This window comes from Dryas octopetala, chromosome 7 (genome assembly GCF_963921425.1).
Source record: "Dryas octopetala chromosome 7, drDryOcto1.1, whole genome shotgun sequence".
In the NCBI taxonomy this organism is placed as follows: Eukaryota; Viridiplantae; Streptophyta; class Magnoliopsida; order Rosales; family Rosaceae; genus Dryas; species Dryas octopetala.
The window spans coordinates 4,297,251-4,312,938 of NC_141372.1; the positions used below are offsets into that span (position 1 = coordinate 4,297,251).

At 35.1% G+C, this 15,688-nt stretch overlaps 1 protein-coding gene across 1 annotated transcript; it reads left to right on the forward strand.

Moving 5' to 3' along the window:
* The first annotated feature begins 11,544 nt into the window (after positions 1–11,544).
* On the forward strand, positions 11,545–12,505 carry SLY1 (F-box family protein). Its single transcript, XM_086251728.1, has one exon. The coding sequence runs from the start codon at positions 11,727–11,729 to the stop codon at positions 12,285–12,287; it is 561 nt and encodes a 186-aa protein (XP_086107854.1). The 5' UTR covers positions 11,545–11,726; the 3' UTR covers positions 12,288–12,505.
* Positions 12,506–15,688: the final 3,183 nt, after the last annotated feature.

The window sequence follows — 15,688 nt, forward strand, 5'->3', positions numbered from 1 at the left end:
GGAGTGGGTATATATGAAACCGTGACCAGGTCTACCATTGAGCGCATATAGCAAACTTGGACAATTTTGATCTTCCAAGCCATGACACCAGATGTTAGGTAGCTGTCACTATTATAATATGCCACGCATACCCAATTGCTTTATACATAAAATGCAGATCGTTTGCTGAGTCGTGTATCAGTATCTATTGCCTTGCGCGACAATTAATTATGACAATTGCATAGTGTCAATAGGGCACAAAATACGAACTAGTTGAGAAATTGTGCTACCTACACTAATCAATATTTCCCATTCACATGTACATATCAGCAAAAAGAAATTAAGAGAATGCTACTAGTTGGGCAGAAAAAGGCTTTGCAGTGGACACAGATAGCGTGACAAACACATCTTATATATATATAGCTTGCGTCTGGTTTTGGGGTTCATGTTGATATCAAACTTATTCCTAATGACCTAATCAGCTTGATTTTGATTAAAAATGCATTTCCAATATCTATTTTTCATCCGAAATAGAATCTCTATTGATCTTTTTAGTGTTGATCTTGTGCTTATATTCAAAATTATACGTCATTTTTTAGTTTAAGCACAAGATCAACCTAAAAAAAGATTAGCAAATAATCCAAACTCCTTTCTTCCCCAGCTGCTTATGTGTCAAACTCCACCAACTTGCCAAGATATCAACTTGGCAAGATATGCAGAGCATAAGAGGAATTACACATCCTTGCATGGTTCACTAAATTGGGGATAATTGGATCACAAAATCTTTGTTTAATTTCTTAACAAGGCAGATCAGACAAAAAAATGCATATAAAATGTTATTAACTTGCACCCTACTTCTCGCATATATCACGTGTACCCTAATCACATGAGCCTTTGTGCATCTTGCCATCTTAGTGATTTATATAGCTATTAGCTTGCAATATATATAATGGCCATGGCAAATTGCCTGGCAATCCCACTCGTGACTCATGAGGTTGATATAAAAGTGGACTTTGAAATCTTAAATATTGCTACTTATTGCGAGTGTCAATGCAATGTGTATCATATGCAACATAAAATACTGACTTGACTTGTTTTCCAAAAAAAAATAATAATAATAATAACGACTTGTTAGATGCCAAATATAGGAATATAGCATATTATAAACATCAACATATTAAATATGGCTCGTAATCGAGCTTCTATCTTCCATTAATTGTACATCAATATTGAATGGTGAGGTAGAAGTTAGAGCATATATGACGAAGAGTTAATACATGTGAATTATCTGTTTTGATAAAATGTAAAAGTTAGAGAATTTAATTCAAAACCAAATGACGATGAGTAGAGTGACCGAACCAATATCTTATGTATCATTATGCAAGGCTATGAATTAGATTTTATTCTCAACACAACCAACACGATGGTCTAGTATGTGATAAATATGTCAAGCAAGGACGGCCACCGCAATTGAGGACTAGGGGCCATCATCCGGCAGCCTAAGAATATAAGACATTTCCCAGTTGGACAAGCTACCATATATTTCATGGTGTGCTGCTGCTTGCCTAAACCAAACCCATACATGCCCGTTGACATTTTTTATCATTCACGGGCTCAGATATAAGTTATATAACTAATACCATTATGATTAACTGAGATTTTCGATGTAAACATCCAAACAAATCTGAAATCTCATCAAATTCCTTATTCATATTTTATTGTGAACCCAGAATGCATGTTAATTTACATGCTATATAATAATGACAAACCAAATACACGTATGAAACGTTAATTTAATCTCTAATTGGACAAAAATTTGTGGCTCTTATTATATTATTAGCAATAATTATAGCCTCTGAGTTGGGCAATTATTGATTACATTCATTTAGTTATAGAAATGAATTGACCCCAGTTTAAGCATACCTCACGCCACTTTCTTTCTTCTTCTTTTCTTTTTTTGGGGAGGGATGTTGGTCAGAAGAATTTCCAAACTAAGAGTGAATGAACTTCAAATTAAAGTTCAAACTCTGCCACTTTGCTAGAGTTATGAGCTCGAAATAAGCAGGTTGTACTGAAGCTAATAGAAATTTCTAAAAATGTGGTGGATTAGAATATTGTAAATTGAAAAATTAAGATGCCTTTTTTTTTTTAATTCGATCTTGTCAATTGAAAAGATGCCTTTTTTTTTTTGTTGGTTTTTTTTTTTTTTTTTTGGTCTGATTATTTTTTGTTGGTTGAAAATCTATGCCTATTGCATATTGATAGAATTAGAGCATCCAACCCAAAACCAATTGCTCCACATTACTCTCAACACGCCCCTCCACATTACTCTCAACACGCCCCCGCACGTGTGGCGATATTTTTGAGCCTTACACGTGAACAAATTGTATTGGGTGACGTGGGAGCACGTGTGGCCGTTGGGCCTTACACGCGAATAACCAAGCTCTGATACCATGATAGAATTAGAGCATCCAACCCAAAACCAATTGGCAATGGGTGGAGAGGCCCAAGACTTATAAGCACATATGTTAAGCCTTAGTTTTCCGATGTGGGACATTGCTCCACATTACTCTCAACACGCCCCCGCACGTGTGGCGATATTTTTGAGCCTTACACGTGAACAAATTGTATTGGGTGACGTGGGAGCACGTGTGGCCGTTGGGCCTTACACGCGAATAACCAAGCTCTGATACCATGATAGAATTAGAGCATCCAACCCAAAACCAATTGGCAATGGGTGGAGAGGCCCAAGACTTATAAGCACATATGTTAAGCCTTAGTTTTCCGATGTGGGACATTGCTCCACATTACTCTCAACACGCCCCCGCACGTGTGGCGATATTTTTGAGCCTTACACGTGAACAAATTGTATTGGGTGACGTGGGAGCACGTGTGGCCGTTGGGCCTTACACGCGAATAACCAAGCTCTGATACCATGATAGAATTAGAGCATCCAACCCAAAACTAATTGGCAATGGGTGGAGAGGCCCAAGACTTATAAGCACATATGTTAAGCCTTAGTTTTCCGATGTGGGACATTGCTCCAATAGTTAAAGAAGAAATCATGTACAACCACCCAAAAAAGAAACTTGGGAAGTAATTAATTAGTCAATTCAATGGCAGATGGCTTCCCATGTTTTGGTTCTACAAACCATTAATAATTAGATTTGGGTTGTTACTAGATTGGGTTGGAGGGAGAGAAAGATAATACAATAAACAAACAGATCATGTTCCACAACAGTCCAAGAGACTAGTAGTACTCTTCATATTTATTATTTTTCCCTCCTATATATACATGTAGAAACAGGTGTTGCAGCCTTAATTTCAAAGTGCATCACAAGCAGAAAAATATCAGAATATAAATAAAAATGAAGCAGCATGGCATCATAGTCCTTGCTATGAACTGCATCTCTGTCTTCATCTTTGTGCTCATGATCCTGGTCTCATCTGCTATGGAAGTTGAAGGTGGTTCCAGGCCTCTTGTGCATGATCATAAGCTGTCTTCTAGTATTTCAATCAGTAGCAGCAGGTTGAAGATAGTTCAAGCATATTCTGGTCCCAGTAAGAGAGGAGTTGGCCACACTATTATGCATAATAATCTTTCTCCTGCTCCTACAATATTCAAGAGGTTGACCAAAGCTGAAGCTTATTCTGGTCCTGGTAAAGGTGGGACTGGCCACTAGAGACTCATGACCTTGTTTGTGGTGGATTATAGGAGATTTTAATGCATATTTTTCTCCAAAAGGCTCCAATTGAGCAAGCCAACATGCTTATTCTCATCATCATAGGAGTTTTTTTTCCACCTTTTCTGACAATGCAAGTTATTCATTGCTTTGCTCATGAGAAACATCTCACAGTTGTTTGTGCAGAAGTGCATTGTAATTTACTGAAGTGAGATAACACAATTAGTGTATTTAGTATATGTTTTCTTATTCTTTGTTCTCAACTTCTCATAATATCACGTTGGGGAAGGCAAGCATTGTGTTAATATGTTCATGTTTTAAGAGCATTTTTGGGACTAGCCCACTTCTCATTACTCAAGAGGGAAATTGGTCGGTTCTCTTTTATGTGGAATCCTTTTTTTTTAGATTGTACCCCTCCAGTTTCTTATGCGAAAGAGGTGCTTGAAGAATGAAACTTCAACTTTCTTCTTTTAATATGTTCATGTTTTAATTACGTTTTGCTCTCAAAATGAGAGGAGGGGGACATGAAGTGGAAGTTGTATCCGGGAAACAAGAAATGTGATGGCAAAAGTGAGGTTGTAATTGTTAGAAAATTTAAAAAAAAAAAAAGTGAAGAATACCGGGAATGTTATATGAAAATTATCACTTCACACTTTTATTTTAGCATATAAATATCTCACATGTTGACTATACTTTGGTCTTTGCAGCTCATGAAGAGACAATATGTCTTCTTTTTTTTAATATTTTCTGATACTTTTATTCAACTTATTAATAATACATATGTCTTTATGAATTATGAAAGTTATTGTGATGTCGACTACTTAACCGCTTTGAGTGGACTTGTAACTCTTAAATGGTAGAGTACTTGAATCTTTTCATTGAGATTTCCTTTTCACCTCCTAATATAAAAAAAAATAATATATATATATATATATATATATACACACACACATAAATAGAGAACAGTTCTTAGCATATAGTGTCATTTGGATCTTGATGATGAAGGAAAAAAGCTACAGCCATTAACCATTTAAAATACTAACGAGTTTGATTTGTGGAAAAAATTGTCCTCTCTATTCTCAAACTTGGAAGAAAATAATAGTAAATCTTAGAGGCGCTGGGCTTAAGAATTTGGGTTGGGCAGTGTATCCAGTTGCTCCCAATTGGGTTTGGTAGTTGCACCCCGGGCCCGTTAAGGTCAGCTATGCGGCCATTGTGCCAATGATTGTGCAGCTGATGGGAAAAAAAAAATCCTTAAAAACGAACATTTATGGGAAGATCAATAATGTTAGTTGTCCCACAATTTTATATTATTTGATGTGTCATTACTTTATTGGAAGGTTTTTTTTTTTTTTAAGTTTTTTTTTTTTTAATTTGTAGTGTCCAATGTATGAATGCCATATAAGATAATATGAAATTGTGGTATAAAAATGTAGTAAGTGTAGCATTACTAATAGGAAGGAAGATAGATGGTAAAGACACAAAATTAATACTTGAAGCAGTTTGCTTGATTTATTGAAACATTTTGCGCCAGTGGGAGTGGTTAAAGTGGCAGAACTTGTAAAGTTTAGAGGTTGTGGTTTTTGGAATGCAATAATTGCAGCTTTTGAACTAGTAAAGTTTTGAACACTAACTATTTTCGACCCACAAAAAAAGAACACTAATTATTTGTTTGATTTTTTTTCTTTAGGAATTATTATTTGTTTTAGTTTCAATTATACTATAATAATTTATAACAATATGGAAGGTGAGATTGCTTCCGGGAATTTTTCACATGTGCAAGTGACTCCTAGTTGTAGATGTATGTGGGTTTTTAATGAGATAAATGATTGGAAATCACTTACACGTAATTGGCTCTCCACATTTCTTTATAAATTTTAGCAACCTAATCCACAAGTACTAACGTGCTAAAGATAATTGCATCATCTTTAGTGACGGTTAAGTCTTTTAACGATACATAAGTTACACAATCGGGATAGATGACATCAAAAGCTAGTATATTTAATGGGATAAATGATTGGAAATCACTCGCTTGCGATTGTCCATAACATTTCTTTATAGTATCTTAGCAACCAGTGGCGGATCTAGACATCCACTGGTATAGGGGTAAGATAAACCCAGCAGGGGCGGAAGCGAGGAAGCATGGGCGACGGTGAGGGAGCAAGGGGCGACGGTGACGGCGAGGGAGCAAGGGGCGACGGCGACAGCGAGGGAGCAGGGGCGACGGGCGACGGCGATAGGCTCTGGTTCTTTTCCCTGTTCTGGTTCTTGCCCCTGCTCTGCAATCTTGCCCCTGCCAGCCATGGCTGCAACCAAGATTTCATGGGGTCAAGATTTTTCATCAAGCCCAGCTTTTCTGAGTTCATGGAGTCAAGTGACCCCATTGATCCCACTGTAGATCCGCCACTGTTAGCAACCTAATCCACAAGTACTGGCGTGCTAAAGGTAGCTATGTCGTCCCTGGTGACGGTTAGGTCTATTGATGATACATAATTTACATAACTGAGACATATAATGTCATAAGCTAGTTATATTTAATGGAATAAATGATTGGAAATCACTCACTCGCAATTTGTCCTTAGCATCTCTTTATAGAATTTTAGTGAACGACAAGTACTAACATGCTAAAGATAATTGTGCCTCCTCTGGTGATCGTTAGGTTTGTTAGGCCCCGTTTGAGATTGCGGTGGAAGACCTAAAAGCTATTGTGGATGACAATTCTCAATCACCTACAGCAGTTTTGGTGTTTGGTAAAAAAATAAAAAACGGTTTTTCCCCACAATTCTCAACTCCCCATAACAAAAACATAAAGCAGGTTTCTAGGTGCTTTTGAAAGCTACAGTGACTCACAGGAACAATGAATATTTTATTTTACCCATAATACCCTCATTGATTTCTATGATTTTTATTTGTTTATTTTAAATTAAAAAATATGTCTATTGTTAGCAAGGAATAAAATTTCGGGTTTCGAGGAAATTTCGATGGAAATTTCGATGGAAATTTCGACGGAAATTTCGAAAATTTTTAAATTTCGACAGAAATTAGACGGAAACGACGGAAATTGCTATCAAAATACGAAAATTTTGAATGAAACTTTACCATATGTTTATTTAACATATTATCTACTACATTGATAAAAAACATTGAAAAAACCAAATTATATAATAGATTTCATGTAATATAAGATAAATATAATGTGCGCTGGAGACAAATACTGTTAAAAAAATATTTCACTAATTAATAATTACATAAATTTGATTGAACAAACAACTCAGAGGTTGTGTAATTTATTTTTAGTTTTTTATAAATGAAAAGAACTTTTCAGAGCTTTGGATTATTGTTGTTGTGCTTGTTTGAAGTTGTTCAATTATTACTTTTTTTGGGAATTTCAAGGACGAAATTCTTATAAGAGGGATAGATTGTGAGACCCCGTATTTTTTCAAGTTTTATTTTAAAAATTTATTTGAGAAATAAAATATTTTGAGTTAATTTTATAATTTTTGTTTTGAATTAGTTTGACCCCTTTTTTTACTTTTTGAATTATTAGGCTTTTAACTTCGATTTGTGGCTTGTTGGAAAGGTCTCGAACACACGAACACGTAGGTGCAAACTGTGCATCCATCAAAGCTATAATTTAAGAGATATAAGCATTTGAAACGAGGGATATTTTTGTAAATTTATAAACATAATTTTAAAAACTCAAAATTAAATTTTTTATGTTAATTTCTCTCTCCTCATTACATCATTCACGCAACCCACTACTCTCGTTCTCTTTCCTCATTTCATCATTCACGCAACCCAACTCTCATTCTATCTCTTCTCTCACCTCCCTCTTTTCTCTTTCTTTTCTTCTCTTTCCTCTTTATTTTTTCTGTTCTTCTCCTTTCTCTCATTTCCTCCATCAATAAGTCCAGGACTCCTGTTCGTGCTCTCTCTCTCTCTCATTCATCTCTCTCTCTCTCTCTCTCTCTCTCTCTCTCTCTCTCTCTCGGCATCTCCATCCCCTCACCGGCGCCGGCCACTAGCCCACTCTCATCTCTTTCTCTCTCCTCTCTTTCTCCCTCCTCTCGCCCTCTGTCGCCGCCCCTTGCCGCCGAAACCCACCAAAACCAGCCCCTCCTCTCTTCCTCCACGGCTTCAGCTCCTCCCAAAACCCAACCTCCCCAAAATCCAGCCACCCAAAACCCAGAAATCCACCCAGTCGAAAATTTCGCCGAAATTTCGATAATTTCGACGAAATTTTCGAAATTTCGGCGAAATCATCGAAATTGAAACGAAATTTTGTTGGTTTAGGATTAAAATTTCCATACCTCAAAAAATCGAAAATTTCGCCGAAATTTCGCCGAAATTTTCGAAATTTAAATCCTTGATTGTTAGTTACATTTATATTATGATAATTAATTATGATATTTTATTTATAGGATTAAAATTATAATATACCTAAAAAAATAATAGGCATATTTATTTAATAATGTTGTTCTTAGAAAAATTAATGCTAATAAAAATTTGTAGTAAAAAATTTCAAAAACAAGTAAAAAAACATTATTTTTACCAAACAAATAAGTGAAATGCACTTTCAGCATCATGTCCATTTTAGTAATTATACTCAGTCACAATATTTTTATATTAATATTTACCAAACACTTTGATATTGTTTTTTGCACTCACAACACTTTTGAAAACATAGTTTACCAAACACTTAACTGCTTTACTTTACAGCTAATTTTACTTCACAGCTGTTTTACTTCACAGTTGTTTTTTCTTACAGTAATATCAAACTGGCCCTTAATGATACACAAGTTACACAATCGAGACATTTGACATCATAAGCTAGTTATATTTAATGAGGTAAATTATTAGAAATCACTTATTCACGATTGCCCTTAACATTTCTTTATAGAATCTTAGTGACTAAACCCACAAGAAAAAACGTGCTAAAGGAAGATGTGTTGCCCATGGTAACAATTAGGTCTGTTAACGATACAAAACTTACATAATCATGACAAATGACGTAAAAAATTTGTTATATTTAATCTTTTAGCCAAAAATAGTTAATGTGTATTAGTATAATAAATTCAAGAAATAATTAGACTTAGATTATTTAGAAAAAAAAATTTTAGATGAAGGCGGGGGGGTGTTTTAAAATTTATAAAAAAAATTTTTAATTCATAATAATTTATAAGAAAATTCTTTTAATTCATAATAAAGTCATTCATCGATTTGAAGGGTATTTCCCCTCTTAGGGTGTAGAGTGGGTCTCGTCCGCCCAAAATCTCAAAGTTAAAACCTAACATAAAGCCGTTAAAAAAGAAAAATAAAAGGACTTAATTAAAAACCCTAAATCACTACCAGTTTTAATCTAAAAAAAGCTCATAAAATGAACTGGACTCTAGTCTCCCTAAATTCAATAGAGAAGTTTGTCCATAGTACAAGTATCATATGGCAAACAAATTTAATGGTTTAAAAATTTATACCCTAGTATAGAAACATAATTCCGTCAAAAATAAATGTTACATATAATAAAATATGTTTATACAGTATCGTAGAACCTTTCTTCGATAGATAGAGATTATCAAGTTGAATTAGAATTTTTGTTTAAAAAGAAAAAAAAAATAGAAACCGGATATATATCTTGAGCAAGAAAGTTGGGTGGTGCCAAAAACGTCAATTTCATTGGGGATTCTCAACAATATATTGCTTGGAATATTTGAAACAAAACAAACAATTCGGATAGCTTCAAAAGAAGAAGAGAACGTGGTTTAGTGCCAACCACTCATCTTTGTTTAACCCATTCTTCCTTTTTCCCTGTGTTCTTTTCTTTGCCTTTTCGAGAAGACTTTTTTACTCATTCGACCAAGTCCAACCAAATACAACAGAACAAATTGTGTGTGCCAAACGCATTGGCTTCCCTCTTTACTAATGCTCCTTCAGCTTTTCCGCAACTTAAGCATAATATTTGAGTGCGTTCATGTTTACACTGGGTATTCAAAATCTTTGCAAAATTGCATCAAATGTATAAAATTTTACGCACTTATATTAATTATGCATTTATCAATTAATTTTAAGTCAGGTCCTCTAAATATAAAAATACTTAGATTCTTGATCCTCTAACTCTATACTTATGGAAAGAACATTCCAATGACAAGTTGCAGTAGCTCTTTGTATATTTTAGAAAATAATACCAAACACTAATAATGATGATTATGATAATAATAATTAAAAATGTTTTTGCCATAATAACTATGCTAATCGATTGCTAATAATACAAAAATGTCCCATTAATTCTTGGTATTACATCACTCGTGATAAAAAGGTCAATAACAATTTGTCCTATTAATAGATATTAATCATATTTTCCCAATTAAGTTAAAAACAACATAAACCAGCCTGAAAACCCTTGTTCTTTTTGGTCTGAGAAAACCCTTGTTCTAGTGTCTTATCACTATTAACAAACATAATAGCATTTTTGGAAGGAATATAACCAAATAAGACCAATATGTCAAGTCTTTGTAAGAAGAATAATAAATTTAAAAGAGAATCGTCATTTTTTTTAAAGAAAAAAGGGAATCTTCATTAAGTTCATTTCTAAAGGTGTCTTAGAGAAAATAATTTATTTAATGTATTGATTGTTAAAAAGACCATTTATTATTTTTAAAAGTTAACCGACTATGTTATAAAGTCATCAAAAAATTATCTATGTCTCAATATGAATGGAAATTTGTTGTGCCACTATATGTGTTTTACTAGTTCAATCGATCGACCATGTTGTTGATTGATCGACCTCCTTATCGATAGAGGTGTCAAACGAGTTGTGTTGGCGTTTAACTAAGACTAATTCATGCTTTTGTGATGTGCTCGTGCTATTCCATATAGTTAAGATCTAGACCTGGCACGGCCCATTCATACTCATGTTGTGTTCGTTCCGTGCTTTAACAAGTCAGCCCACATATCTTTTTTTTTTATTTTTTATTATTTAGAATGAAAAAACGAAACTTATGAGATTTTTTTTCTTATAATTAAATATTAATATTTTTTTACTTAAAAAAGTTGAATTTCCTTGTTGAAAAGTTATTTAAAAATGAAAAAAAAAAATGTTAAATGAGTCGTGCCTAATTCGGGCTCATTTCGTGTTCGTGATGTGCTTGGTCCGTATCATGTTCGTGCTCGTGTTGTGCCACACCTAATAAACTAAAATCTTATGTAAGCTTGACCCATTTACTCGTTCATTGTCGTGTTGTAGTTATTTTAATTGTGCAGTGCCCATGTTGTGCTCGTGCTATGCTGGCCTGTTTGACACTTCTATTTGTCGATCAATTGGCGTGCTTCTTTATTTTTACTAGTGTGATTGAAACTATCACACAATTACACATTGTAACAGTAAATCACAAAATTAAGGTCCATGTGATTACAAATAATTATACTTTTGTGTTGGTATCATTTTATATTATTTTAGAATCTAAACGGTTGAACTTAAAAAAAAAAAATGATCAATGCTCATTAAAAATGGCCAACTTATCACCGCATTTTAACCTATTTTTACTTTTGGCATTTAAGAAAAACCTTAAGTTTAAGGACATGAATTTACAACATTCATGAAAAAATACAATAAAGTAAACAAAAGAATATAAGCAAGCAGACAACGAAGTAAACAAAACAAAAATAAAGCTGGTAAACAAAGAAAAAGAGGCAAGAAGCTTGAGTGCAGCAGGGCATATTAGTCAAAATCAAGACACAGAAGAAACAAAGTGCATTCATTTCTGCTGTTGTCGTCTTCGAAAACGCAAGAAAACGGGCCCCCCACCTTCCCCCATAAGTCTATAAGACTATAACCACCCCCACCTCCTTCCTTATTACCTATTTTTTCATACTTATTTACCAATTTACAATCAACCCCTCTCCCAATTTTGCCTTCTCATCGCCAACCACACGCTTACTTTAAAACCCAAAAGGCAGGCACCCTGTCTGTCTCAGATAGTCAGATTCCCAATTCCTTTTTGTAGAGAGCGAGTGATCAAAAGCGAAGACAAGGGTGTTCGATTCTCAGCTCACACTTGTTATTCATCGATGAAGCGTGCCTCTTCCGGCGACGATCGTACGACGATGAAGGCCGCAGCTGATCAGAAAATGAAGAAGAAGATAAAGGTTGAAGAAGACGAGGAAGAGCAAGAGGAGGTTGTTCAAGTTCAAGGGGGTTCTGGGTTCTCGAATCTGGATGACAATTTGATATTCGAGGTGTTCAAGCATGTGGACGATCGAACGCTGGGGATGGCTTCGTGCGTGAACAAGCAGTGGCATAAAACGGCGCAGGACGAGCGGCTCTGGGAGCTCATCTGCACCAGGCACTGGGCTAACATCGGCTGCGGCAACCAGCAGCTGAGATCTGTGGTCCTCGCTCTCGGTGGCTTTCGCCGTCTCCACTCCCTCTATATCTGGCCTCTCAGAAAGCCCCAATCTTCGTCCTCCTCCGCCTCCTCTTCTTCGGCTTCGGCTTGGGCTCCGCTCAAGCCGATGGCGCTCGGCTCGAAGCCGCACGCGCGTTGGGGAAAAGACGAGGTGAATCTGTCACTCTCACTTCTCTCCATTCGGTTTTACGAGAAGATGAATTACTCTAACAGGGGCAGGTGATGATGATGAGGATGATAATTCCGCTAAATTTATATATATATATATATATGTTTCCTAATTTCTCTTGGATTTTATGTTTTAGATTTGGGATTTTAATTTTCTTCCTAATTTGTGTTTTCGTAATTGGATCTGTAATCTGGTTTCTTGTTGACTTGTAAGCTTCTTGTGTAAATTGAAATGGAATTATTGCTGAATGATGTACCGTAATTTTACTATTAGCATCGGTTTGCTTTTCTCATTGATCTATCTATCTATTGGGTTTGCTTGAAAATCGTGTTTGGGGACTAAGGATGCGTTTGGGGAATACACCCAAACAGAAGCTAACAAAACCTAAGGGTCCAGACTGTCCAGTTGTACTAAATGTCTGGTTTTAATAATGGTGTTAATTGCAAAGAGCGACACAGAGATGAGTGCTTTATGGATTATATCCAAAGGGAGTGACTCCCCAGGACCGGAGAGGGCCAAATTGTCGTATTTGCAAGTCTCATTTTCTTGGACGTATTGGATAGGGCCAAACAGGCCTGCCAGCCTGCCATCTTCGCACTTTTGACTGTATTGCATCGTTAAACTTGTTTTTTGGCTCTCTTCTCCCCGAATTTATGCCAGGTACAGACTTGGATAGTTGGATGACATTTCCATCTTCGAATGCAAACAACAACATCATGCATCACTTCAAAAGGAAGACCAAATTCTAGTCATTTACTCATTTATACGTTTTGTCAATGGATTATATGGAGACCACGTACAATCACTATCTAACGGTGGAAATTCAATCATAGCATAGCACCTTAAAGGTCCATTTCAGAGTCACATTTGTGTCAATATGTTATAGCCTTATAGGTGTTCGCACTATAGCAACATCTGTGTCTAGTATTTCTCGGAACAGAGCCTTTTCCACATTTGCGAAGAAGTTGGGAAGAGCCCTAAACGGTCAATCGACGCATTATAATTTTGAAGTTCAGATCAATGGACAATGATTAATCCACTCCTTTCAAATTTGAAACTTAAATTGATCGGTGCTTTTCTTTAGTTTTTTATACACTTCCCACGATATGAATTAATTGAGGAGAAGTTGATACTTTTTTAGACATAATCTTTTTCGAAATATGAGAGTCTTTCTCACATTTGCAAAGAAGTTGGGAAGATCATTAAACCAGTCGATCGATACGTTATACTTTTAAAGTTCAAAAAGAAGAACAGTGATCAACTAACACGTTTAAGTTTGAAGCTTAAATTGATTAGTGCTTTTCTTTAGTATTTTATACCTTCTGACAATATTAATCAATTGAGGAAAATTTGGTGTTTTTCTAGACATAATCTTTCTCGAAATATGAGAAAGCTTTTCCACACTTGCAAGGAAGTTGGAAACATTCTTGAACTGGTCAATCGACACGTTATATTTTTGAAGTTCAGATTGATTGACAGTGATCAACTGACACGTTTTAAATTTGAAGCTCAAATTGATTGGTGCTTTTCTTTAGTTTTTTGTACCACTTCCGACACTATTAATTAATTGAGTAGACGTTGGTGCTTTTCTAGACATAATTTTTCTTGGAATATGAGAAAGTCATTCCCACACTTGCGGAGAATTGGGAAGATCCTTGAACGGTCGATCAACAAGTTATACTTTTGAAGTTCAAATTGATTGATAGTGATAAATCGACACGTTTTAAGTTTGAAGCTCAAATCAATTGGTGCTTTTCTTTAGTTTTTTTATACCACTTCCGACAATATTAATTAATTTAGGAGAAGTTAGTGCTTTTATAGACATAATATTTCTCAGAATATGAGAAAGCCCTTCCCACACTTGTGGAGAAGTTGGGAAAATCCTTGATCTGGTCGATTGACACGTTATACTTTTGAAGTTCGTATCAATTAACAATGATCAAACGACATGTTTTAAGTTTGAAACTCAAATTGATTGATGCTTTTTTTTTAGTTTTTAATACCACTTCCAACAATATTAATTGCATTGCGGCATAAATTCGTCATTTTAGAAGTTAGGATTTAACTTTAAAATTATTTTCTAAATACTAAACAATTAATGAGTAGTGATCAGATTTTCAAAAATTTACTCAACTCTGCACCAGATCGAAAAGCTTCCTTCCAAATAGAAACACTACAATCCAAGAGTATATGGCTAAATGTGCTGAAATCATGCATGAATTTGGTCCTTCCTTGAAATTAATTTTCTCACATTCTCTTCTTTTCCCATTTCCTTTTTTTTTATTTGATTTCGCATTTGGTCATCTGGTTGGCCCGGTTGGAAAGTGAAAGTCATTCCTTTCAAATGAAAATTTTCCATTAGGACCAAGATTTTCAAGACTTCATTTGATACATTCATGTTTGTGACTTATTTGACTGCTCATTTGAACAATTGAACCAATGTGCTCATTTGGAAAACTAGGCTTATGGCGACTTACCACTTACTGTATATACCAACAAAAGAAAAACACAAATTTGTATATACAACCCGTTATGTATTAAAATGTATTTACTTATGTAATGTAATATATTTAATTTAAATTTTTTGTTGAAAAAATGTATTTTTTTTTTTAACATGTGAAACGAGTCGTGTTGTGTTCACCTATTATTTTTTCGTGCCGTGTTCGTGTTGACATTTTTTTCATCTATTGGCTCACGGGTCGTGTCATGTTCACCCGTTAACTTAACCGGTTGTGTCGTGTTTGACCGGAACCCGAAAAAACCCGATCCGTTGCTAGGTCCACATTTTTAGATCACTCAATTATGGGTTTTATCATTTCCCTTGGAAATTCGTATATCAATTACGTGCTCTTATAACACTTATAATTAGTTATAAATTTATAATATGTTACAATTATGTAAAAGAATTTATATTAAAAGGAAAAAAAAAGTTTTAAATTGTGCGAACTGGGTTGGGCCGAGATAGACCACACGAGCTAGGTTCAAACTGAAGCACATACATTCTTGATTTGTGGGCTTGGATCTCTAACCTTTATAGTGCTTGTGCTTTTTGCAATCTTACGTAGGCCATTACGCGGGGCATGTGAAATTGTGAATAGGTCATGGATGGTAGAATCAAAAGAAAAAAAGGAGGGAGGGATAGAATGATAGATTAATAGTAAAGTTTAATTAGTAACAGCACTTTTTGTGTCTGTCATACAAATTTAATAATTCCACACCTTCGTTTCTTTTCTCCCAATTCTAAAATGGCAAAATTAGTCTAAACTTCGGTTTTTCGCATCTGAGTCCATCGATTACGTCCTCAATTTCAAGCCCACCCTCGTGTTAATTTGAACAAACCATATATGGATGCACTTTCCCTCTATTTTCCTCCCCGGTCAAATATGAAGAATCTTAATCTCACATGCATGCCTAGTTATGCCCACCTTGTTGCACACCCATACACACCACTATAT

Coding starts and splice junctions, on each gene's coding strand:
- SLY1 (XM_086251728.1), top strand. CDS start 11,727: ATGAAGCGTGCCTCTTCCGGCGACGATCGTACGACGATGAAGGCCGCA.